The 26,181-nt window shown below is 42.1% G+C and overlaps 1 protein-coding gene and 1 long non-coding RNA gene across 2 annotated transcripts in view; one reads left to right on the forward strand and one right to left on the reverse strand.

Moving 5' to 3' along the window:
* The window catches only part of LOC146894925 (uncharacterized), a 38,213-nt gene extending 37,393 nt beyond the window's left edge, over positions 1-820 (reverse strand). The window contains exon 1 of the long non-coding RNA XR_015737896.1: positions 686-820. This is a non-coding gene — a long non-coding RNA (uncharacterized LOC146894925). The remainder of the gene's footprint in view (positions 1-685) is intronic.
* Fmo2 (flavin containing dimethylaniline monoxygenase 2) lies at positions 736-24,934 on the forward strand. The gene is made up of 8 exons (XM_087906343.1): positions 736-867; positions 10,822-11,010; positions 11,943-12,105; positions 13,244-13,386; positions 16,779-16,978; positions 18,242-18,597; positions 20,736-20,808; positions 21,828-24,934. The coding sequence occupies exons 1-8, from the start codon at positions 736-738 to the stop codon at positions 22,171-22,173; spliced, it is 1,602 nt and encodes a 533-aa protein (XP_087762469.1). The 3' UTR covers positions 22,174-24,934.
* The last annotated feature ends 1,247 nt before the right edge of the window (positions 24,935-26,181 follow it).

Here is a 26,181-nt window from a genome sequence, read left to right on the forward strand (position 1 = left end):
ACGTACAATATATAGGTGGAATAACTTGCCAAAATGGTACTGGCAGTTTCAGATACATCTGGATGGTAATAGTAGGAATGATTTTAACTTCTTTTTATTTATTTTCTCTTTTCAATTTGTCAACGCACAGTTTCTACATTCGCTAGAAAAATAAACTTTAGACTGTCTGTATGCTGTGTGTTCGGTGTTCTCCACCTTAGCAAGCAGACCTCTTGCTTCATTTCCATACTAATAAAGTCCTTGAAGACTCAGCTGGCTGAGTGTGGCTCCAAGAGGAAAGCTCCTCCCACTTCTCACAGCCTCAGCCATCTCTTAAAAACTCCCACCTCTAGGCACACCACCGACAGAGGAAACTCTTCTGCCAAAGGGACTGTGCTCAAAAGGCCAAATAAAGGTAGGGATGACAGGGAGAGAGGCTGAGAAGGAAGTGCTCAGAACTCTGGAGAAGGTTCACAGCCCCAGGACTGTTTTGTTGAGTGACTTGGCTTGTTTAAACAGATTCCTTTTTAATATTAAGCCAAGACATTGTAAGCAAGTTTACAATGAAGGTCATCTGACCAGACAAGTTTCTCAGAAGGGGGGGAGGAGGTTGAAGATTTGATTAGTGAAGCGTTTTATTCAATTAATGCTGCTTATTAAATTACCACCAATAGTGTGACCTGACCACACTGGCGGATTCTCTTACCTTTGTCCTCCTGAAGCAGTAATGACTGGTCAACTCATTGACAGGAGACGATGGCAAAGAAGGTGGCTGTGATTGGAGCAGGAGTCAGTGGCCTGATCTCCCTGAAGTGCAGCCTGGATGAGGGTCTGGAGCCCACTTGCTTCGAAAGGACTGAAGATATCGGGGGACTGTGGAGATTCAAAGTAAGTGAGACTTTCCGTGGCTCAGACTAAGACACGCTGAAATTTCAAGGTGACTGATGAGCCTTCGAAAGATTTCCTAAGCAGTTTTGGTCCAATTTTATTTTTATTTATCTATGCAGCTAACCAGGAACTGAACTCAGGCTGGCATCTCTCCCAGGTCAATATCGTGCCAACCCTCGTGACCAACTCAGGGATGCAAGGAATCCTCTCTTTAAAAGCCAGCTAATTGCAAAACAGCCCATGTTTTTGTCATTTTTCTGATAGACTAATTGGATAATATGCTAATATTAAATGGCATTTTATAAAATAGAAGTAATTAGAATTATTTTTAAGACATCACTTCTAATCATTGAGCCAAATGCTTCTTCAGAGAATGGGCCCTTATTAATTCTTACTTTGTTTTTCTCTAAAAATAAATCATGCACCAGGTGGTGGTGGCACACACCTTTAATCCCAGCACACAGGAGGCAGAGGTAGACGGATTTCTGTGAGTTCGAGGCCAACCTGGTCTATAAGAGGCTGTTACACAGAGAAACCCTGTCTGGAAAAAAAAAAATAAAATAAAATAGACCATGCTTGTTTACTGGGCTTTTCTGGTTATATTCCTGTATAACCTGTTGTGAACCTCTTTGTCAAATATTTTCTATTAATTAAAGTCATTCTTCTTATCGAACCTAAAATTTCATAATATTATTTGTCATTCAAAATTTTATTGACAGATTCATAGAAAACTATGTAGGCTTATGACTGTGAATGTAAATATTTGCATTCCTTCCAGAGAGTGGTACAGCACTTGTCTGGGGTTCCACCTCTAGGGAGGGTGAAGCAGGGGGATTGGAAATTTGAGGTCAGCTTGGGCTACATGAAAAAAAAAACTGTCAGTCAGAAAATATCCTCCTTACCAGACATGTCGCATCAAAATCTCCTAAAGAAACTCAGGCAAGTCTCACGCGAACCCTACGATAATGAGACAGCTTGGCAAACAGTGGGCCAGGCCAGGTTGCCAACCATGCAGCCATGAAAACATAGACTTAATGATGGAGACACTGACCTTTGTGTGAAATGAGTAGCTTTACTGAGAGGAATCACATTTATATCTTAATAAACACTGGCTGCTAGAATTATAACCTTTTCTGAGAAAGTGATGTAATATATTCCTGTCTTAACTGATAGCTTGCTTCCTTCTCCACTGGAGGTGCACACAGGGTTTCCTTTTGTGTATAAATAGGTTTAACTTGTAACCAATTTAACATATTTATTAATTGTGTGTGGGGGGGTGAGCTTGGGGGTTCCAGTGTCGCGGCATGCTCTTGAAGACTAGGGGACAAATCTGTAGAACTGGTTCTTCCCTCCGCCCTTACATGGTTTGCAGGGATTGCATTCATAGCTTCAGGTTTGTACAGTAAGAGTTTGACCCAGTGAGCCCATTCAATGATCCTGTAACAGATTTAATGTGCAAGACTTAATATCTAAGCACGAAGTGTTCCTTGTTTGTCACAAATTTGTTAGCCGAAGAGGTAAAAGTTACTTTGAATGGTCTGTCAACAATAGGATTTAGGATTTAATACATTCCAGTAAGGTGGCCCCTATAGCATTTCCATTACCCCAGTGTATTAGATTTTAAAATCAGAGGTTGCTTCTTTTGTATTTTGTGGAAAATATAGATTAAAATGTGAATTAATTAATCCTTATTGGATAACATTAAATACATAATTTCCTAGCATCTATAACAACATCACATGCCAGGCCTCTCTTAAGACTACATCTAATGGAGAGTAATAAATAATTTGCTCCTTCCAGAGACCTCCTTCCCTCAGAGAGAAACACTGAGCAAATTTCACGGATTGCTGCTGGGGGGCCATGGCATCTTGGGAACTGGGGCCCGTGGCATCTTGGGAACTGGGGCCCATGGCATTTTGGGTACTCATCTTCTGAGATAAGAAGACTCTGGAAAAGGATTCTGGGGGCTTCAATGCTCATCCCAGGAAAACTGCTCCTCACAATTGCACCATCCTAAACTAGCACAAATCTCTTCTTTACTGCCTCCCGCACCGACACAGCATCCTCTGATCACTCGGCACATCTAGTGCTAACCTAAAAACAAAACCTAGAAACTCATATCTATGTTCCTTGCCTGGATTAGGTGATACTGCATTCTTCCAGAAGGTTCTCCAGCACCCCCTGGTGTCATCTTTGCGATACAGGCAGGCTGATGAGGAATTAAGTATTTTTTTAGCACTTCTTCCAGAGAAGAAGCTCTTGGCGGGCATTACTTTTCTTCATCCCTTTAGGGTTAGATCTTAGGATTTTTTTCACTAGTGACTGAATGGGAAGCTGAATTTTGTGATGAATGGTTTGCCCAGAGGGAAGGCAGTTGACAGGAAAGGGCAAATTCGCAGGTCTGTGATTCCTGAGTCCACACACTTACTAAACAATTGACTGGGGGTGGGGAGGGGGCACCAAAAAACATGATCCTCCTGCAGCCACTAGCTTACTCTGCTCCTATACCCTATCATCACAGAGAAATTACTAATATACACTGTCTTCTGACTTGGGAATTTTCATAAATAGATCTCCTCTCTCCAACAATACATAACCAGGTATTTTACTTAACCTTCACATAATGGTCTGCAGATCTCTTTCCAACTTAGTCTCTTATGTCTATAATCAGCCTGAAATATTACCATCTCTTAGCATGTGACTTTCCTGAGATCCAATTCAAATTGATAATATTTTTAAAACTTATCTCTTTCAAGATCAGAGAGAGGCTGGCCAATGCAGTAGGCATTAAGCATGAACCAGACACAATCAGTTCCTTCGACAAAACTGTTATCAGTAGCTTGAGTCTTGACAGTATGATTTCCATTGCACTTTGCCAAAATATCATTTCCACTAAAACAATTTAATGCTACATCTTCAGCATTTACAAAACAAAAACTAATGTTTGCACGGTTATTTTCAAGTAGATCTCACTTTATACTCACAACAACCACCCGTGTTATTTGTTTTGTATTTGGTAAGTTTGCTTGGCCTTGGAAATTTTATTTGAAATTTCAATTATCTGTCATCTTTGCTATACCACCCTCCATTGGGTATACCCAAATATGACCATCTGTATTTGTCTATGTCAAAGTCATTGGTTAAAATATTGATCACAAGGCCAGGCATGATAGGCCACACTTGGGAGGCACAGACACAAGGATATCCAGTTCAGGGCCACCCTGGGCTACATGACAAGTTGGAGGCCAGGCTAGGCTATATAGTGATCCTCTGTCTCATAAGAAACAAACAAAATATTGCTCAGAATAAGATAAAAATATAAAGCGGACACCTGAAGTATCTCCCAAATGAGGTCTGCCATTTGGTGCCACGTCTACACTGACCCAAACATGTACTTGCTCCACTTACTATTTGTGTCCATCACAGCCTTTCTTCTGTTTCAGTTGGCATCTGCCACTTAAGAGCCATTCTGTTCACTTAGGACATAACATTCTACAGGCTCTCTCATGTTCTTTTCAGAAGAGATGACAAACAGCCTTACCCTTGCTGAACTTGAAATTCTTGTAGACAAAGTTGTCACAGCATAACTCAATAGGCATTTGCATCCTAATGACTACTTCTAGAACCAAGTTTAACACAATCTATGTGACCCTCTCCAGGCAAACAAATAGGTAGTACTATGATCCTGAAGGCATAGTCATTAACTGTCTGAAATACACTTATTTTGTTTCTTCATAACAATTTTGAAGAAGTGATGTTTGTCTGCATAGACTGAAGAAAGTGTATCGCATAAGAGCAGGGAAATCCCAAACGTGTTCTAAGCCAAGGTTTGGCCATGTAAACCTGTAATCTCAAATACTCCAGAGGATGACTGGTTAAGGTCTTAAATCCAAGGTCTACCTGAGCCACTTAGCCCCTGAGCTTAACCCCCAGTTTCTCAAAGCAAAAGAAAAAAACATATTTTATATATAAAATAAAATGGCATTTATAGTGTGCTATCAGAACGTCTATTTTTTTTTTGCCCATACTGCTACTTGATATCCATCCAGTGCCTTTGCAGAGACAGAGGAAGGTTTATGATTGGCATCACGCATCCTTTTATTCTTTCACCAAATGTGCTGAGTGCTCAATGACTTCCAGCCATGCACTCGATGCTGAAAACACGGAAACACATTCTTAGCTGTCAGAGGGTGTGCACTTCATGGAGGATCACTAAGGATAATCCCTCCTAGGGTACAGTTTTACCAAGGCTGCTTTAGAAGCATGGAATCTCAAGAGAGGAGAGGGCAGGCTTCCATGACTGTGAGGCTCTCATTTGTCTTGACAATTAACAGGGATCCTGTGACAATGGAGAAACAAACTGACAGGCAAGACAACTAGCATGTGAAAAGGTACCCAGATTAAATCTGATGCTCTAAGATCAGGGAGTCACAATCCCTGGCTGCAATGAGGGCTGTGGGTGAGAGAGTGACACCCAGTGAGACAGAGAGGACCATTAGACACCAGTCAAGAGCGGACTGTGTTCCTGGTGAATGGTGACCCTTTACCGTACATGGAGTGTAGACACTGGGCAAAAGTGAGGTGGATCTATCAGTGATTTAGGCTGATCTGATGAAGCATTATCCTAAGGGGAGGATGGCCAGCTGCTGTGATAAGGATGGCTCCCAGTGTTCAGTACGCATGAGAGTTACCTAAAGAGTCCTTCTAAAATACAATGAGTTATGTGTTTGATTAGTGGTATAGTGCTAGCCTACCATGCACATGGCTCTGCCTGGGTTAAATCCCCAACACCACAAAATTATTATTATTTCTACTACTATTATTATTATTTAATCATCATTAATTATTATATAATTAAAAGTAGTAGTAGTAAAATACAGTTCAGTGTGAAGTCAGATGCCTGCAATTCTAGCACTTGGAACACAGAGACAGGAAAGAGGCCATTGTGGGCTACATACCAAACTCAAGGCCAGCCTGGGCACACAGATCCACCAGAAAAGGCAGAATGAGCTAAGATCACATGCTGCTCTTCTAGAAGACCCAAGTTTGGCTCACAGCACCATAATGAGCTGTACCTCCAGCTCCATAAGATCTGGTACCCCCTTCTGGCTTCAGGGCAGCCTCTTCCAAACATGAATAAAAATAAACCTAAAAATATTTAAAGGGTTAGTTTATACAACATATGATTTAAGAACTGAATTTGCCATTTAAAGAAAATAAGAATTAAATGGGAAACTACACAATCTGCGTTGGGGGAAAAGAAGAAACAAAATACAGATGCTTCAGTGCTAACCACACCAACTTGACCTTTATAGCTCTCAAACTTCCTCTGAATTCTTCTGCTGCAGCTGCTCCACACCACAGTTTAATCATGCAAGGAGGTGAAAAGTTTTAATCATATCCATTCCAAGTAATGGAGAAGATACACACAGGCGTGAAAGGATGAATGACAAAATGCTTACAAGGGCACGCATGTTTATTGTTTCCTGAGTGTGACTGATAAGGCCAATACGATGCTGCATCCAGAAAAGGGCTAACCTCAGGTGATTGTCCTTCACATCCCAGATGTCAACTTCCACTTTACACCTCCCCCCGCACCCCCGCCTTGAGAAATTACATTTCACCTTGGAAATCATCCTTTTGAACTTTAGATTTTTCTGCCTTTTCATTTTCCCCAGCGTCAAAGATAAATTTCAGCCCAACCCATGATCAAAGATGGGTAGATCTAAGACCAGTTCTCACTGAACTCACTCGGTTCTGCTATATGGTTTAAGAAAACTCTGAACATTATAAGTTAGCAAAATCCTTTAACAAAAATTGTTTATCTTAAGCATGTAAATCATAGCAATATCTAAAATGCTAAGGAAATCAGTCTATTTTTATTTTTGCATAAATATCTCTTTAAGCCATACCCATGGGGTACGATTTACCACTTTGAAGACTCTCTGTCTCTGTCTAGCAGAAAGGAAAGCCTCTCTTCTCCCTCCAACTTCACATTTACAGCTCCAAGGCCCAGCTGCATTTTAATTCAATACAGTAATAAATTCCCCAAAGAAAGACACTGCTCTTGTTTACTTCCTGTCCCCAGCTCCCAGCACAGTTCAGTCTAAAATAAGCATTGTTAAGTCAGCATTAATCATGGTTCATTTGCAACTATGAAAATTACACCAATTTCACCTATCTAAACACATAGACTTCTACTTCATCCAACTAACTAAATGAAGAAGCACTTATAAAGAATTTGGCCATCAAGCACTTTAATTCAGTACTCAGAGGCAGAGGCATGCAGCAGATCTCTGTAAGTTCAAGGCCAGCCTGATCTACAAAATGAGTTCCAGGACAGTCAGGGATACACAAAAACACTGTCTCGAAGGGGTTAAAAAAAAAAACAAATTGGGGGAAGAATCATAGGGTCTTAAACATGCTAGATAAGTGTTCTATTACACCCAACCAGGCATTGCTTTTGACAAGAAACTGCTTCTACCAATCAAGTCTACTATAAAATGATCGCTTCCTCCTCAGAAAAAAAAAAAAGACTTATGATACCATCACTGTTGGATGATGGTCTATAAACGTGAAACTTCCAAGGAAGATTTTAGTTGGGCCCCAAAATTTGTGTTAAGAATCAGCAATTAGAATGAGTTCTTCTCATCCTCAAATCCTCCTTTAACAGTGTACCTGACAGAGTCCAGTCACACTTCTGGGCAATGCTTTAACTCTTGAAAAAGTCCTAATGTGTTGTCTATGGTGTCACAGTCTTGGTTCAGAAGGGTAATGATTTTCTGTTCGGTGAGGTTCACCTGGATGGTCTGTAGTGATAGTGAGAGAGGCAAACACTAATTTATCACTTATTTGGAGGCAGGCATTGTGCTAAGCATTTTATCTAATCTCTGCAAACTTTGGAACAAATGTCTAATGTCTGGGTTATGCACAAACACCATTTGACACAGGAACATGAAGAAACTGAGTTGTGTAACTTGTCCGTGTTTGCAGAAGCATTAAGAGAGGCAGCAGGGACCAGTCCCACCGGAGTATTTATAGAATCCTCGCTGTTTATGCAACACTTCTCAAAATCACGTAGTCTTGAGAGGGAAAAATGCATTTCTTTTCTTAATGAAATATTTCCTATTTTAAGACTCTAGTTGAATAGGAAACACAAGTATTCAGTTTTGCCAAGGACATTGTGTTCAATTATACCCCAAATAAACAGAAAAAAATGTTTAAATATCAATATGACTGTTATTGTACAATTTGAAGCTAGTGTTAGAAAATAAGAGCACCATTACTTGTTCATTCAGTGTTCAAGTCATCATATCCCTGTGTGAAAGTCAGAAAAGCCTTCATTCTACTGAAATGCACTGTTTGTATTCCATTACACAATAACAGTAGCATGAGACCTCTCTGTCTAGAGACCCAGCATAGTGTAAAGGCTGCATACTCTCCACTGACTGCCTTTGCCCAAGACACCTGCAATAGGAACAAAATTATTATTCAAGTCTAGATTCTAGTCCAGGAAAAATAAACCCACTTCTCATGGGAAAAGTCTGATCACAGGCGTGAGAGAATAGATGTATGAATGATAAAGGAATGATGAAAGAAGAAAGAAGAAGGGGTGTAAGGGAGAAGGATATTTATAAGCAAATCCATATTCGGCAAGAATTCTGAATATTTCTCTTAACCAGTCTGCTCTGAGAGTAAGTAATAAGGTGTTGACATTCCTGATAGAAGACCAGTGAAGCCAAACACGTAGAGCACTTTCTACTTAGACAATGGACGGCAAGTCACATAAACTTGCTCTTTTTTAGCTCACCGAGACTAAGTGCAGCCTGTTGCAGAACATTCATGTGTAATAGTGAGCCACTATGCCGGTTCTTCTATATCGGCAGAATAGCTGATACCCGGATTGACCTTCAGTACCACAGTGAGCTGTGAAAGCATCAATGCTGGGGCTTAATGGCATTCTTCCTACCACGGAGCACTTCTTACATCTCTGTCTCCCAGATGAGTGGCACAGATTGGTCCAGACTTTTCTCTTTAAAGGAAAGACATGCGTTGACACCCACATCCTACTGTGAAGACTAAGCACATCCTCTTCTAGTCCTGGTTACCTCTTTCATTTTTTTTATTTGCTTTATTTCTTCATGTATGTGGTTTTGAGATGGAGTCTTACTGTCTACCTATGGCTGGCTTAATGTCCATTGTGTAGCTCGTGCCCATCTCAGATGATCACTTTCAATGGTGCCAAAAACTAAGAAACTGAGGGACTGAAAAACGCAGCAGGCAAGGAATAATTTTCTATTAAAAAAATTACAAGAAAGATACATTTATACTTGATTTAAAATGCTGTTTGGATTACAAGTGGTTTTTTTTTTTTCTTTTTAAACATCTCTACAGAAGATAGTACGGTGCCATACAAGTAAGACTAAGTAATTTCTTTCAGTTAGTGAATTCCTACAAACTTTACTATCTTTATAGCCACTCTAATGCACGGTCAAATGGCAATTACTGTTTCTCTGGATTATAGCTTAGTCTGTGTTTACACTGACGCGTCAACTGAAGAGTTCTTAAGCACCATAATTTAAATTTTCTAATAAAAGCCTCTCTGACCCTAGGCTTATTCACAGACTCTGAACACCCATCATGGCGATTTATTTACATAAATTTACATGAAGAACATCGTGTAGAGCATGACTTGGAAGAAAATATTAACTAAGTCCAAACATGTGCTTTATGGAACTTTTACCGAGGCACAATTGCAAACATTAAAAATCAGGTTTGAGATCTGGCTGATGTCTCAGTTTGCTTCCTATTTCTGTGATCAAACACGGACCAAAACCAACTAGGGGAGGAAAGGGTTCATTTCAGCCTACAGGTTACATCTCCATCATGAAGGGAAGCCAGGCAGGAGATCAAGGCAGGAGCCTGGAGCCAGGTATTAAAGCAGAGACCATAGAGCAGTGTTGTTTACTGGCTTGTTTAGCTTGCTCTCTTCTACAGCTCAGGCCCTCCTGCCCATATATGACACCATCCACAGTGGGATGGGTACCTACATCAATCAGCAGGCAAGAAAAGGCCTACAGATATACCAAAGGGTCAGCCCCTCAGCTGAGAGTCTCTCTTTCCAGGTGTGTCTGAGTGTGTATCAAGTTGACAAAGCTACAATATTTGGTGTCAGTACTGATCACCCTTGTCACTTAAGAATGATTAATTTGAATTAAGAACAAAATAAAGACCTATGGGGTCAAATCAAGATATAAAGCCTCCCTGCTCCTAAACGCACTCATTTAATTTTAAATACTATATCCAGTGTCCTTCAAAGTAAGTAAAGTCATCCTAAGGGAATTTAAGACAACAACTGGCTCACAAAGTTTGGTGTTAAATAGGTAGGAAGATAGAGTGTTAAATATTTGGCAATATGCCAAAAAAAAAACCCCAAAAAACAGAAAAAAAACCTGTCTATACACCAAAGCCCATCAGGGCCAATAGCACATCTACTGAGCAGCGCCAGTTGTCAATAAACAAGTTCATCACACAGAACAATGGGCTGCATGTGCTGCCTCTCTGCCCCCAGATGATACAGCAGGGAAAGAGATTCGCATCACTCAGGGATTAGATTCCAGAAGAAGACTATATGTATATACACATACATATATATGTGTGTGTGTATATATTTTCAAGACAGCGTTCCGTGTGTGTGTGTGTGTGTGTGTGTGTGTGTGTGTGTGTGTGTGTGTGTTTTCAAGACAGAGTTTCCCTATACAGCAGCCCTGGCTGTCCTGGAGTTCACTCTGTAAACCAGGCTGGCCATGAACTCACAGAGATCCACCTGCCTCTGCCTCCCAAGTGCTGGGATTAAAGGTGTACACCATCACCGCCTGGCCGGAAGAAGACTTTTACTACAAATAAGACTTGCATTAAAATCATTGCCACTAATCATTTCACTCTCTCCTTTAGGAGAACGTGGAAGATGGTCGAGCAAGCATCTATCACTCCGTCATCACCAACACCAGCAAAGAAATGTCCTGCTTCAGCGACTTCCCAATGCCCGAGGATTTCCCCAACTTCCTGCACAATTCTAAACTCCTGGAATATTTCAGGATTTTTGCCAAGAAGTTCGATCTTCTCAAATACATTCAGTTTCAGGTACTGTGTGTGGTGGGAACTGGATTTCTCTGCCTTAATTCACACCTCCATGGAAGAGTGTCTCTGGCAGTGAAAGAACTTAGAATAGACTATCACACTTTGGTGGCTTTGTGGAAAGGTAAAAGCGTCCGGTAAGACTGGAAGTTTAGATGATGATGAAAAGCAATGTGAAAATATCATTTAAACCTGTACTTCAGTGACCTTTCTAAGCCTCGTTCCTCCGGATGGGCTGTCTGGATCAGAGTCGAATTGTCCTTGTTCTACATTCTCCACAGAAATGGGTTAAACACACTGTCCACCTTCCATTTGTCTCAGGTGTACCTAACTACTTTTTCATAATTTCTTTTCTTTTCTGTACATAATCTGCAGCAACAGAGGGGCGAGCCAATCGTCTTGAGTTATACTTGAAATTACCATTTCCTGTACTTTCTACAAAGAGGAACAAGGAAACATGTTACCATTAAGCACGGAGCACTGTTCAAGTTGAAATTGCTTTTCTGAACAAACAACTCAATGGGGCTCATTTTCAAGGCATTTCACGTCCTTAGCAACTTTGACTTTGTGAGCACCAGGCTTGTGTTGTGTTCACATTTGCATAACAGCTTACCTTCATGGAAATCTGTATTTGTAAATACTGTTGAAACGCCCACTTTTAGGGACTTGTTAAGTCCATTTTAGGGACAGCTTCATGTCCATTTAGAGAATCTCCTGTGGTTTCCCCTCCAATCCCTGGTAGCGCCATCCCATGAGTAGCAGTCTTCTAAGGATATCCTCAGTGCTTGCCTGCCAAAGGAACAAGAAGGGCCCGCTTGACAAAGTTTGCTGGTAGCGGACTCAAGAAAATCTAGTGGATTACCTATTACACTTGCCCCATCCTTACTTCCAGGGTCCTGGCAGAGTAATTAATGAGGCCTTCTCTGTGTTTGTTCAAGACCACCGTCATTAGTGTGAAAAGACGCCCAGATTTTGCATCTTCTGGGCAGTGGGAAGTTCATACTCAGAGCAATGGCAAGGAGCAGCATGCTGTCTTTGATGCAGTTATGGTTTGCAGCGGCCATCACATCCAACCTCACCTGCCGCTGAATTCATTTCCAGGTGAGGCTTCAGCTGAGGCTTCTCAGCATGGCAGCGCAGGCCTCCGGGAATCTCGCATGGAGTTCAGACAGACAGGCGGGATTGGCTGCTGTGAATGGGGGTGGTAATATGATTGAGGTACAGCTGGGGAGCGGAAGCATGCCAGACACCATCTTTGCTTCTATTGCTTCTTCTGAATCTTCAAACATAGCTCAGCTAACTTCCTCCAGGATCATTACATTTTCCCCAGCAATTCAAAGGATTCACACAAACATGCCTTCCCTATAAGAGGACCTCCATACACGCCTGCCTTAATTGTTCTGTCCTGCCAACCCCATGGAAATTTACTACATCCCTGGGGCCTTTTCTACCGTCCAAGGATTGCTAGAGAGAATTCCTGGAAGTACACACTGAGGCGGGACAGAGATGAGCGAGAGGAACGTGGGAGCAGATGCCTGAGGCCAGCTGTCACGTCGTCCCAGCCTTCCCTCTGAGAAAACTTCCTAGTCAAGAATCGATCGTCCCCTATATGAGGACTCACAAAGAGCATTCCCTTCCCAGAACCCTCTGGGAAAGTGGCTGACACAGTGGGTCACATTCAGGCTTCATATGAGAACTGCCCACACTAAAAGCAAAGAATACTTTAATAAGGCCACATGTCACTGGGAAGTATAGAAGGGGTGAATTGGGAGAACACAAATGGTTAGCAATCAAATGGCCATTCAAGGAGCAACTTCTGTAGGCCTGGGTTTAGTCTTTTAGTTATTTGCTTTTACAAAATGATAAGCACTATTCTAATTATTGCATAATTACAATAACACTATTTCCAAAGAGCTCTTAAATGTATCGATGATGTGAAACTAGAGCGTCATTAGACTGCCCCAAACAGAATAGCTAGTGAGATGTCAGCATCACGTCGTGATCTGCACAGCAAAGCCATTTGTTTGCCACTGGTGAATACACATACTCCAGTCTCTCACATGGACCTAATTTTTCGTAAGGAATTTTATTTAGAGTTTGATATTTGACTATTGTAACTCCTGTAAAAGGAGGAGGTGAGAATTCAAAAAGGGAAAACTGATCGTGCTGTTTTATTGACATTAACTTGTCCTCATTGTTTACTTGGAAGGTCACAGTTTCCCTCTTCTTCCTCCCACAGGTATCGAGAAGTTCAAAGGCCAATATTTCCATAGCCGTCAATATAAGCACCCTGCTGGCTTTGAGGGAAAACGCATCCTGGTGGTTGGAATAGGAAACTCAGCCATAGATATTGCCTCTGAGCTGAGTAAGAAGGCCTCACAGGTGCAATGCTTTTGCTTCTCTTGTGCTGTGTGGAAGGGGTGGGGAGAGACCACTGGGGCACCCAGCTGTACCCCAAAGGTCTATTGAGTGATAGGTGAATGCCTGTTGTAACAGCATAGGAAACCTGGAAGCCAGGAAGCCAGAGTCTAAACCCCGCCTCGGCTGATAACTAGTCCTGTGTCGTAGAACCAATTGCTCCACTTCTCAGAGCTGTAGTGCCTTGGGGTTTTTTTTTTTTTAATGGGATGTTTCAATTAGATATTTCTGGTACAGAAAGCCTACTTTTTATCTAAGTCGCCTAATGAGAAACTGACCTGTTAATGTTTGTTTATTTGTTTGAGACAGGGTTTCTCTGTGTAGCCCTGACTGTCTTGGAACTTGCTCTATAGACCAGGCTAGCCTCAAACTCAGAGAGCTGCCTGACTCTACTTCCCAAATTCTGGGATTCCAGGCATGCACCAACATGCATGGCCTTAATATTTTAAGAACCCGCTTTTAGAGATGTAGTTCATGGGCCAAGCTATATATAGCTCAGTTAGAAAAGTGCTTGTTTAACAGACCTGAAGACCTGACTTTGAACCCTAGAACCCACATTGTTTTAAAGCCATGTGTGATTGCACACAGTTGTAATCCCAGGGTTGGGGACATAGACAGAGGTAAACACCATAGGTTTGTTAGCCAGGAGCCTATCTATTGGCAAGCTCCAGTCCGGTGAGATGCCTTGTCTCAAATAGATAGATAGATAGTTGATGATAGATAGATAGATAGATAGATAGATAGATAGATAGATAGATAGATAGATAGACAGACAGACTGAGAGATAGATAGATAGATCACTGTCATCTTTCACTTTTCAAAGCTTTCAAGCCTTGACATAAAGAACAAGTAAAGAGGCAATAAACGAAAATTTGAAACACAGTAGAAAGAGGCAGGAACCACCAGTCGCCAGCTCCTCCATGCTGGAAACACCTCTAAAACTCGAGAGGAAGAGAATGCAGTAAGACAGGAGGAAAGGAACTGAGTTATCTTCGCTGTCAGCCAAGTAAAGAGCCATCCAAGGCCAATCAATGCATGTTGATGGGTCAGTGATTTGAACTTAGAACAGATGTCCCAGAGATTCAAATATTGAATCTCATGAGCTATTTCTTTATAAGGTCATTCCATGTCAACAAGCCTAAGTATTGGCCAAATTTAATACCAAGCAGCTACTTTGGCTCTGTACCTGTGCCTTGTAAGTCATTAGTCTTTTACATAGAGCCTTTCTTCAATATTTATTAATCACATAAGTATAAAAATAAAACAGAATAGTAAGTTCACAGATCTTCACATCTGGACCTGAAAGTTAGCTTCTCAAAGATGGCAACCTGAGCCTTGACCCTCACATAGATCACAGTCTTCATCTAGGTTAATTTCTCTGCAACAAAGTGGTCACAACAGAAAGAAAACAAATAAAATGGAAAACCCAGTGTTGATCCTACCAAAGGAGAGATAGAAAATAATAGGAAGAGATGGTGATGAAACATTTAAAGGGAATATCCAATACCTACTACAAGTATTTTCAAGTCTGTCTAAGAGCAACAGCAGGAGCACATTGGGACATAAGCATATGGCCCACACACAGACCAAGGATACAGCCATGCTTGGGTATGTGATACTTCACAAGCTTAGGTAGGACTGGTGTCCTTTCCCCAAAAAGCTGTAATGCCTCCTCCAAGGTCAATCTATAAAACAATGAGAGTTTGTATGTGCTTGTACTTCACAGTACATCAGTAACTTCCTGTAACTTGTACAGTAATGTCCCAAGACAGATGCTATACTGCCTACTCTAAAAAAAGAGAGAAAAGAAAAGCAGAGAGTAACCCAAAGAACTCACCAAGGCTACTCAGCTCATAGGTAGTGGGATTGAGTTTCAAACCCAGGGAGTCTGGATCCAGTGTCCATGACCTAAACCTCTTGGTTTAAATTTAAATTGGATACCTTGAAAATGAGTCTTGTTTATTTATTGAAGATATTAACAGAACTAATAAGATGAGACAAAAGTTTGGGAAGCTGAAATGATGCATTTGGACCATGGGAAGACAACAGTAAAAAGGAGAACACATCTTTGACAATATAAATGGATGTATTGGAAACAAATTTTAATATGAAAGGCAAAAAATACATACAACAACAACAATGAATGAAAAAGAGGCCTTCAGTTTGAAAGATAGTGGGATCAGAGTGTATGTGGGAGGAACTGGAGAGAGGACAAAGAAGAGGAAATGATAGTTATAATCTCAAACATATAAACATAATTTTTAAAAAGATGTGTATTGAAAAGGAAAAAAGCCACAGCACACAGACAGAGGTTTTAACTTTTAAAACACGTAATTTTCTTTTAAGTCTGGAAAGAGGTGGTTGCTCTTCCTATTTACCATCCAGAGATACTGAGATCCACGCATGCATGCCTGCAGCCATGACACAGTAGGCACACGTTTGCAATGCCTGTGATTATCTACCAAGTCTCCTTGGGTAGGCACAGTGAAAGGACAGTGGAGCTGTTTCTCAGGGAGCAACAGAGCACATCTGTAAACACCGGAGAGGTTGGTCAACTGACCATGAGAATTAGTCCAAAGACTTTTCTTATATCTCCAGAATACTATCAGGGCTTTGATGCACTCTGCTCTCAGGGCAAGTTACTGGACAGTCCTCGTCAGGTCATAGCTGCCAAAGAGAAGTGAAAAGGCTAAGAGGACCTCGCTTTGACAATAAATACTCTTAAAATGAAACCTGAGGGCTGGGACGGCATCTCAGCAGATAAAGTGATTTCTTCACAAGCAGAGGACCTAGACTTGACCCCAGAACCAGAGGGAGAAGTGGGGGAAAGGAAATGACTGAAATTTATTATTATATAAATGTATTTGGCTATTAAACAGTGAACGAGAGAGAAGAAACAAACAAAGAAGAAAGGAAGAGATGGGGGAGGCAAAAGAGAGGAAGAAAGGCAGATAGGTAGGTAAAAGCATCAGGTTTGATGGTGCATGCTTCCAGTTCTAGAGAAGCAAATGGAGGCAGATTCCTGGGCACTGGACAGTCAGCCTATCCTAGTTGATGAGCTCCAGGCCAATGAGAAACCCTGTCTTAAATAAAAACCAAGATGGATAACACCAGGGATGATACTCAAGGTTGACCTCTGGCATCCTTATACATCATTATACATGCGTACACACATGTATATATACACATACTCACACACACCAACATACATGAACACACATACACTGCACACAAATTAACAAAATAAATAGAACTCAGTAAACTGCCACCAAACATCTTTCCTATCACCTGTACAAGAGAGTCCTCCCAAAGGGCCAAAACCCATCCCTTCAGCTGTACTCCTGTCTGTTTGCCAGGTGTTTATCAGCACCAGACATGGTGCCTGGGTCATGAGCCGGATCTCTGAAGATGGCTACCCTTGGGACATGGTGTTCCACACTAGATTTAGCTCCATGCTCCGAAATGTCCTGCCACGCACTATCGTCAAGTGGATGATGGAGCAACAGATGAATCGATGGTTCAACCACGAAAATTATGGTCTGGTGCCTCAAAACAAGTAACGTTATTTTTCTTTTTCTGGTGTACTTATTACAGGCAAGGCTGTCTGATGCTGCCTTTCTTTGCAAAGATCTGATTTGCTAGCATGGTAGTGCAAGCTATAACCCAGCAACATGTGTGGTGATCATACTGGTCCTGGGGTCTTGGTTCCAAATTTGTACTATGTGTCTTAAAAAAAAAAAAACAGAAAAAAAAACTTAAGAGTATGGGTTGGAGTGTAGAAGCTGCTCCAGAAAGCAGGAAAGCAGGGTTAGAACTGATTGGAAGAACTCTCTGACAGTTTGGAGAAGGCTCTTCAAGAAGACTGTGATCTTCTTGGGGCACTGTGATGCTGAAGTGATGTGATGGGATGGGTCAAGAGAGTTCTTCATCTGGTAACTCAGTCTTTGCTGCTCCTATGCACTGAAGGCTGTTCCCATGAGAACATATTCCTTTCTCGTGGCCAAAGACAAATATTTGCTGATATCAAAGTCACACATCTTGGATACTGTAAGCACAAGTACACAGTGTGGATGTTTACCCTCCTTCAGTTGATAGCAGCCTCCCTCCTGGTCCCAGGGGGATAGTTAGAGTCTTGTAAAGAGATGTTCCATTATGCTGAATTAAGAATCCAGCTATATGTCATAGATTGCCTTATGTTTTAAAACAAAGAAAATGGTTTACAAACCAAGAGCTCCAGAGATACAAGCAGACTTAGTTCCACCGCCCATGCCGCCACAGACAGAGTTCCTGTGGATACTGGGGTCAGTAAATATCAGCAACTCCCATTTTGTGCATAGATTCTCACACTGATCCCTCAGTTGGTCTCGGTGCTAATGTAGTATGTTTCCCCTTATTTATGATAGGGTAGAGATTAAACGAAACTACAAAATAATGAAAAACATTTAGCATAAAAAGTGAGAGAGGTACCACAGGGAACAATTAGCAGCGAACTCAAAATTAACAATGGGTGCTGACATCACGTCTGAGCCCCTGAGGCGCTTCCAACTGCAGGGTTTTGTTGTTGTTACTGCTGTTATTTTGTTTTGTTTTGTTTTTTACTTTTATCACCTACTTGTTTTTATTTGTTTATCAAATGAAGAGATGGTCAGTGTTAGGCTGAGGCCAGTGACAAAGTTTGGGGCCAACAAAACAGTTGAGTTGGAGTTTGATGGACGTTTGGGAAACTCCTATGTTTTTCAGAGTCACCCCTAAAGCTGTCAAGCGGGTTGAAGATTCCTCAAAGATTGCTCTGAGTGTGTTCTTTCCTCTTGTGCCTCAGATACCTTCTGAAAGAACCTGTGCTGAATGACGACCTTCCCAGCCGCCTGCTGTATGGACTCGTCAAGGTGAAAACCAAAGTGAAGGAGCTCACGGAGACAGCTGCCGTTTTCGAGGACGGCACGGTGGAGGAGGACATTGATGTCATTGTCTTTGCCACGGGCTATACTTTCTCTTTTCCATTCCTTGAAGATTCGCTTGTGAAAGTGGAGGGTAACAGAGTCCCGCTGTACAAATACATGTTCCCTCCTCAACTGGAAAAGCCAACCCTTGCGTGCATGGGGCTCATCCAACCTCTAGGCTCCATCTTCCCAACTGTGGAGCTGCAGGCACGTTGGGCGACAAGAGTTTTCAAAGGTGAGTGGGCTGCTCAACCAAGCGGAGCTTTTACATTTTTCCCCTTAATTTGTAAGACTTTATTTACTGGAGGGGCGGCAGCTCTGCGGTGGCCCTCAAACGACAGCTCCTCTACGGGCAGTTGGTTCTCTGCTGCCACCTTGTGGGACCCGGAGACAGAGCTCAGATAGTCGGGCCTGCACACTAGCATGGCTCTCTCTACCCGCTGAGCCATATCTCAGGGAGACAAAGTTTTACATTTTTTTTTTTAAAGGTTTGTCTCTTCTCATTTGTGCAGCATGTCACCTTCCCTGAAAGGCTATTTTTTTCCTGCTTCTGGGGTTCATTTCTGTTCAACAAAAGCCTCATTTACCACCGAGCCTGTGCTGGGATCTGGTCAGCCAGAAAGAAATGTCAATAAGTTGTTTTAGTAACGCGGCAAGTGCTTTGGTGGCAGAACGTGTACTATAGCCCAGAAAGGAACTTGGTGTGATGGCACAAGGTCCAGGACAGTTTCCTGATGTCTGAGTTTCTCAGGTACAGAGAAGGGTTTGCCTGAGCGAAAGACACAGAGTCAGGATGTCTGTGGAGAACTGTGAGACCCACATTACCGTTATGTGAGGTGGAACAGGACGGGAGGTTAATCTTAAAGAATGACAGATGGATACAAAAGCTTTGTATATTTTGTTAGGGATCCTGGATTATAAAATGTAAATGTTCAGACAGCAGTGAGGTTTTGCTTTGTTTTCTCTCTTGTTCTGTGTTTTATTTTTATTTTATGTTTTTTATTTTGTTTTCCAACAGGGGAGCGAGAATGTATCTAATGTAATCAAGGCTATCCTCAAACTTGTTATGTAACCAAGGCTAGCCTTGAACTCCAGATCTCCTGTTTCCACCTTTCAAGTATTTCCAGACCTATAATTTCAGTACTCTAGAGTCAGGAGGACAGATGAGACTTTAATGACATCATGGGCCACGCAGCAAGTTCAGTCTAGTTAGGGCTTCTAACCAGACTTTCTCGGAAGGACAAGAGGGAGGGAGGAAGAGGGGCGAGAGAAGGAGAGAGGGAAGGAGGGAGGGAAAAAGTAGGAAAATGCAAATATAAATCATTCCTACACAAATCTAGTGCTCCTAAGAACCTTCTAGCTGATCCTTAGGGAGCCATCCTGATTAAGTCTGGCCTCCAAACCTGGAATCTATACCTTAGAACGCTCTTTAGCCAGAGGCACCAGTGAGGAGGTATCCTCAAAGACTTGGAAGTGTCTACTTCACAGTTCACATAGTTCCACCAGTTGTTTGGAACAGAGATTTAAAACTCAGGGATCGAGACTTGATGGTCACTGAGAAACTCCAGCACTCACCTGGGCCAAAATACAGTGCAGCCTGGGCCAGAACTGAGAGACGAAATGGAAAGGAGAACATACATGTTGGAGACAGTCAGGGGCAAAGCCAGCAGGGCCAGGACGTGCTAGAGGGCCAAACACAGGAAAGGAGAGGCTTACAGGACTGGAGGCTGGAGAGATGGCTGGGCCTGAGAATAGAGACAGGAGGGTCTCAAAGGCAAACTCAGCTTTGGACTTAAGTCCCAGATGCTAGATGACTTGCCATGTTTCCCCTCTGAAGCTCACAGGACCCTTGAGTACCGGGGACAGGCTCCCCCACACAGTGGGCATTGCACTATATTGACTAACCCAACTGCCCTTGTTAGTTGGGGCCACTCTCATCTTCACCAGATCTCCTTCCACAGCCTTTTACCTGATCTCCCTAATTGTAAGTTCCCCTCTCGTGGGCCCTCTTTCCTTAACCGAAGAGCCAAACGGATCTTTCCAAAGGGCAAGTTCAGCCTTGTTGCCTCACACAGCAAAGTCTTCTCCAGGGTCCTGTCAGTGCCAGTATAGAACCCACCCAGCTGGCATCGTTTCTCAAGCATGCTTCCCTTCTTCAGCCCTTTCTCTGACCTCTCCGGTTCACAGTTGATGCCATTGGCTATGATCCACTATGAAATTCTCACCCCTGGAGCTCAGAAGCACAGAGGTCCTGCCTCTATGATGTGACGAAATGGCCGCAACTTAATTTTAGAAAACAACTACTTTACGAATCAATGATATCGAATCAAACTCACTATTCAAAGCAAATTTGTTTTCGTTTTTGTTTTCCAGGCTTGTGTAATTTGCCCTCAGAGACGACTATGAAGGTGGACATTGTTGAAAGGAATGAAAAGAAAATTGACCTGTAAGCAATTTCCTTACAAAGAAAAAATGTTTATATAGAATAGTGTGTCACAAAGTACCATGATCTGACTGCCTAAGAGAGACAGCGAGGTGTTGAAGTGCAGTCCTGGACCACAGCCCAGTACAAATGGATCAGTTCTGTAGATAAGACTGGAAGTGTGTAATTTGATGATTTTTTTCATATTATTCTTAGGCATCCTGATTTAATGACTCATAACTTAAAAAAACAAAAAGGAAGAGAGAAAGGAAGGAAGGAAGGGAGGGAGGGAGGCAGGCAGGGAGGGAGGGAGGGAGGGAGGGAGGGAGAGAGAGAGAGAGAGAGAGAGAAAGAGAAAGAGAGAAAGAAAGAGTACCAATTCAGAGTATCTTTCCTTGGGTTAATCTTATTCCTTCTTTCTATGATGCCCGTGTTGGACTGCACATCCCCTCAGGCCACCCACACCCAGGGATGGGATGAGGCAGTGGCAGTCACCGCAGCCTGAGTCACTCTCAAGCCTCTGGCTTGTCAGTTTTGTTGAGATGAAAACGGGTTTGACAGTGATCAATACTCTGGCATCACTGACTCGAGACCTTCCAGACAGAAGGCGTCATCTCCTGTGCAGATTTTAATCCATCTAACATAGGTTGAGTATCCAGCGCATGCCAGTCAGACTACAGTGTGCTTTAACAGTAAACCAGGAGTACTGTGCATCCGTTCTCTAGAAGACACTACCTCTCTGATACTGCATTGATTTGTATCAATCCTGAGACATACAATCTTACTTGGAGATAGACAGCAGCTTAATAAGTAATAAATAATCACCATTTCAACATCGTTACATTTCTAGAATCTCCGTGGATCTGTCTGTTTACTTTGTAGCGTACTCATCAATCTGAGATATGGGCCTCGTAATGGAGCCCCCCAGACATTCATTCAAAGCTCATACCTTCATGCATTCATGCTGTTCTTTAAACAGCCACTGAGTACCTCAGATTAAGACATAACTTTTATGAATCTGCTTTTTTATTTACTTCATTAAGGTTTGGAAAAAGCCAGAGCCAGACACTGCAGACCAATTACATTGACTACCTGGATGAACTTGCCTTGGAGATAGGTGTGAAGCCAGATTTCGTCTCTCTGTTCTTCAAAGACCCTAAACTGGCTGTCAAACTCTACTTTGGGCCCTGCAATTCCTACCAGTACCGCCTAGTTGGACCTGGCCAGTGGGAAGGAGCCAGGAATGCCATCCTCACCCAGAAGCAGAGGATCCTGAAGCCCTTAAAGACCCGCACTCTGGAGTCTTCATCCAGCATCCCAGTATCTTTCCTGCTCAAAATCCTGGGGCTTTTGGCTGTTCTTCTGGCCTTCTTTTTCCAACTTCAGTAGTTCTAATCTGTCAGCATGACACTTTTGTCCGTCAGTGCCTCTCATTCATCAGTGTCTCTTTGCAAAAACAACTGAAGAAATTACATCTACATTAGAGTTTTTACAATTCAGGGGAACAAGTGGGAGAAGGAATTGTAGGGAGAGCAGAAGAATTAGGTCTAGATATAAAACTGAAATGAAGGTCTTGGAATATCTTTTGCATTCTACTCTTTCCTCAAATTCATCAGTCTCCAAACAGTATTATACAATGACACCAGCACAGGTAGACAGTGCTTCCAGGCACAGAAGGTTTCAAGTTATATGGAAAAAAAATTATGCAGAACAAAAAGCAAGTCATAGCTGGGCGTGTTGGCTCATGCACTTGAGAGGCAGAAAGTAATTGAGAGACCGAGGCAGGCAGATCTCTTTGAGTTTGAAGACGGACTGGTTAACGTAGCAAGTTCCAGGAGAGGAAGGACTACATAGAGAGATCCTATCTCAAAAAAAAAAAAAAAAAAAAAAAAAGAAGTCACATAGGTTAGATTACTGAACAATTTAATTTTAAACTGTGGTAACATTTCATATCCTGCTCACTGAGCTCCATGCTATTTTTATGCAGACTCTGGTCACAGTTCCCAAGTATTATGGTCTGCTCTGTTGGCTTGATGAGGGATCACTCACTCAGAAATACTGGTGGACAAAACTGAGACGATAGACCAAAAGCAACTACTTTAAGTGATTCACATTGCGAGCTAAGCAAATTGACTCGGTTCCTGTATATTGACAGAAACACTAAAGCAAACATGAAAATAATGTACCCTAGCTACAACATAGAGTTAGCTGTTGTATCTCACAGATTAGACATTGTGCTGTGTGTACATCTTATATATTGCTTTATTTAATTCTCACAGCAACTATGAGATGGGTTGAACTATAATACCCATTCTGTAGATGGTGCTGCGTTGACAGACAGTTAAGGAGCATGCCCTTAGCCACTGGCCTTGAGATGAAGTTTCAATTGGAGCCCAGTTCGTTGAACCCTGAAACTAAAGGTCATAACCTCACCACGTAATATACTTGTTTATTAAAACCTCTGCTTTTGATAAAGTACTTACTAATAGTTTATTCTATTCGTTATAAGATTAGACCATAATTCTATTCATTAGCATAAAGCTTTCTAAAACCATTGTAGAAAATGGCACTTTTCTTGCAAATCCATCTGACTAATTTTATTTACAATACTAGCTCTCTATTTCAGCTAGATTGTAAATAACACACGAGCTGGAGGCAATGGTACAGACCTTTAATCCCAGCACTCTGGAGTCAGGTGGATCTCTGTGAGCTTGAGGCCAGACTGGTCTACATAGCAAATTCTGGGCCAGCCAGGGCTATATAGTGATACCCTGTCTCAAAAGAAAAAAAGAAATTGAAGAGATCTAAAATGAAAAATATGTATGCAATAATACTTAAAATAATGATCACATTTTGAGAAAATAAGAATTGAACTAAAGTATATCTGCCAAGCCGGCACAAAATGTTCCAGTGGTTGAGCCTGTGTCCAGCATTAGCATTATAGATAAGCAAGACAAATCTCAGCGATGTATTATCTATGCCATCTGATGAAAGGGGGTGTGTCAGTTGTGAGAGACATTTCCTTTGAACTGAAAACTAAAGGAGACACAAGCAATCAATGCCAACAAACATTGGGCAACATAACAAACACCAAGCCACAGACTCTCCTGAGAGCAATTCTTTTCATGAACCGCTCTGTGGGAGATGAGCTACACCCGGACACCAAACCAGTGTCCCTGAAGAGAGGACAAAGGTTGAGATATTGAAGGCGTAGGTAAATAGTTCTTCTTTGTCCCTCTGAACCCTCTGTGAACACTAATCTTAAACCTCAACCAAGCTCTCGTTCTCATTCCCCCACCCCGCTGTCTTCCCAGTTTAATGGCAGTCTCTCCCAGTAGAAAGAGCTTTCTTTAAACTCCACTGAACTGGGATGCAGAATCTGCCCAGCTGGTAACGTGTTTGCCTTGTAAGTATAAGAATCTGAGTTTGAGCCCTAGAACTCACATTATAAAGCCAAGGGTTTATAGCACATACTTCTAATCCCAGCACTGAGGAAGGATCCCTGACCAGTCAGCCTAGTCTGTTTTAGTGAGTTCCAGGCCAGCGAGACACCCTGTCTCAAAAGCACAAAAGTGAGCAATGAATTGCCTGAGGAACAATACCAGAGTCTGACCTCTGAACACGAACACACACATGTTCAAATACACATATATGTACCTCTGCACACACACATGCAAGTGCACATGCTTAAGCACACACAAACACTTATAGGCATACACACACATACAAAAGTTCACTGAAATTATGCCACTTCACTGATTTGCACGTAAGACTTCTTACTGTACTTATAAGCCAATTACTTTCAAAAATTACAAATGAAATTCATCATATGCATATATAAAGTTATAAAACAAAAATTTTTAAATAAAAATTACAAATGAAATACATACATATATATATATATATATATATATATTCTTATTTCTTGATGAAGAGCGAGAGGATTTGTTGTGTCGGGCAAGATGGCTCAGCAGGTAGAGGAATTTGCCACCCTGCTTGATGACCTGAGTTCAAGTCACAGGACCCACGTGGTGGAAGGAGAGAACCTATGCTTGCAAGTTGTCCTCTGACCTCTGTGCGAGCAGTTATACACAATAAATAAACAAGTAAAATGCAGAAAAAAATAAATAAAAGCAGATTATCTTGTCAAGTCTTAAAAATTCTTTTCAAATCATGATGTTAAACTGCCGACCTGAAGAGCAAAAATCAGCAAGCTACCGTGTGTGGACCAAAGCATCAGTTCTTATGGTGGTTTTATCAGGACACAGACAAACCCACTCATTTATTGCCCTTTCTTCTGTGCTCTAATGGCAGAATGGAGCATTTACGACAGAGCAAGTGTGGGGGCCACAACCCCTAAGATCCTTCCTGTCTGACCCTTTGCAGAAAGCATGCCCACCCTGCCCTACACGTGCCAGGCAGAGCTCATTTTGCCATGGCCACTGCCCACTGAAGCAGCTTTGCCTGCCATCCTGCTTCTACAGTGAAAGAGATGAGGAACACCTGTTAGACTGGTGCTCAGCCACTGGGGAGGATCGGTGTCACTAAGACAAAATTATTATTAAATTAACAGCATTGAAAATTTCACAAATCTCTTAAACTTTTTGCAAATCTTCTGATAATCAGTTTTCAGCAGCAGCTCCCTAGAGAGGAAAAGGCCTCTGGTACATCACCCGGTTGTCTTCTGCCTCTGTGCATCTTGAACATGAAGCTTCCCCGGACCAACTTTCTAAAGCTGTTTGCTCCAAACCACTGTCCAGAGACCACCTACTTCAGAGACCCTCACAGTGCACAAATGGATATGACCTTATAGCTTTTATAACATAAACAACAATAACCTGCTCGATCAGAATCTCTGCTGTTTCAAAAATCTCCTGTGCACATAGACTTGGGAGCCGCGAGTGTGGAAAGAAGGAACATGGGCTGTGTGTGTGCACGCGCGTGGGGGGAGGAGGGAGAGAGAGAGAGAGAGAGAGAGAGAGAGAGAGAAAGAGAGAGAGAGAGAGAGAGAGAGAGAGAGAGAGAGAGAGATAAGGGAGGGGAGAGCAGACAGGCTGGCTGTTTTTTAACCAGGTGTGGTAACACACACCTGTAATCCTGGGACTCAGAAGGCTGGGACAGAGAGATAACATGTTTGAGACCAGGCTGGGCTACATATCAAGACAATGACTCACAATAGGGAGAAAAAAATGGGGGAGGGGCGAGGAGAGGTAGGAGAGAAGAGGGGAAGAAAGAGAAGGGAAGGGAAAGGGACTGAAGGGGTAAAAAAAAATCTTCCTTTCAGGGCTGAGTCTCTGGCCTGATCTCTCTTCCAGCCAAATGCCTCCTCCCTGTTTGATGCTTCCTGCTGCAGTCGGCAGAAATTGTTCTTCTGAACAAAATGTGCACTGGCTCCCA

Source organism: Myodes glareolus, chromosome 5 (assembly GCF_982192425.1).
Source record: "Myodes glareolus chromosome 5, mMyoGla1.1, whole genome shotgun sequence".
Lineage (NCBI taxonomy): Eukaryota > Metazoa > Chordata > Mammalia > Rodentia > Cricetidae > Myodes > Myodes glareolus.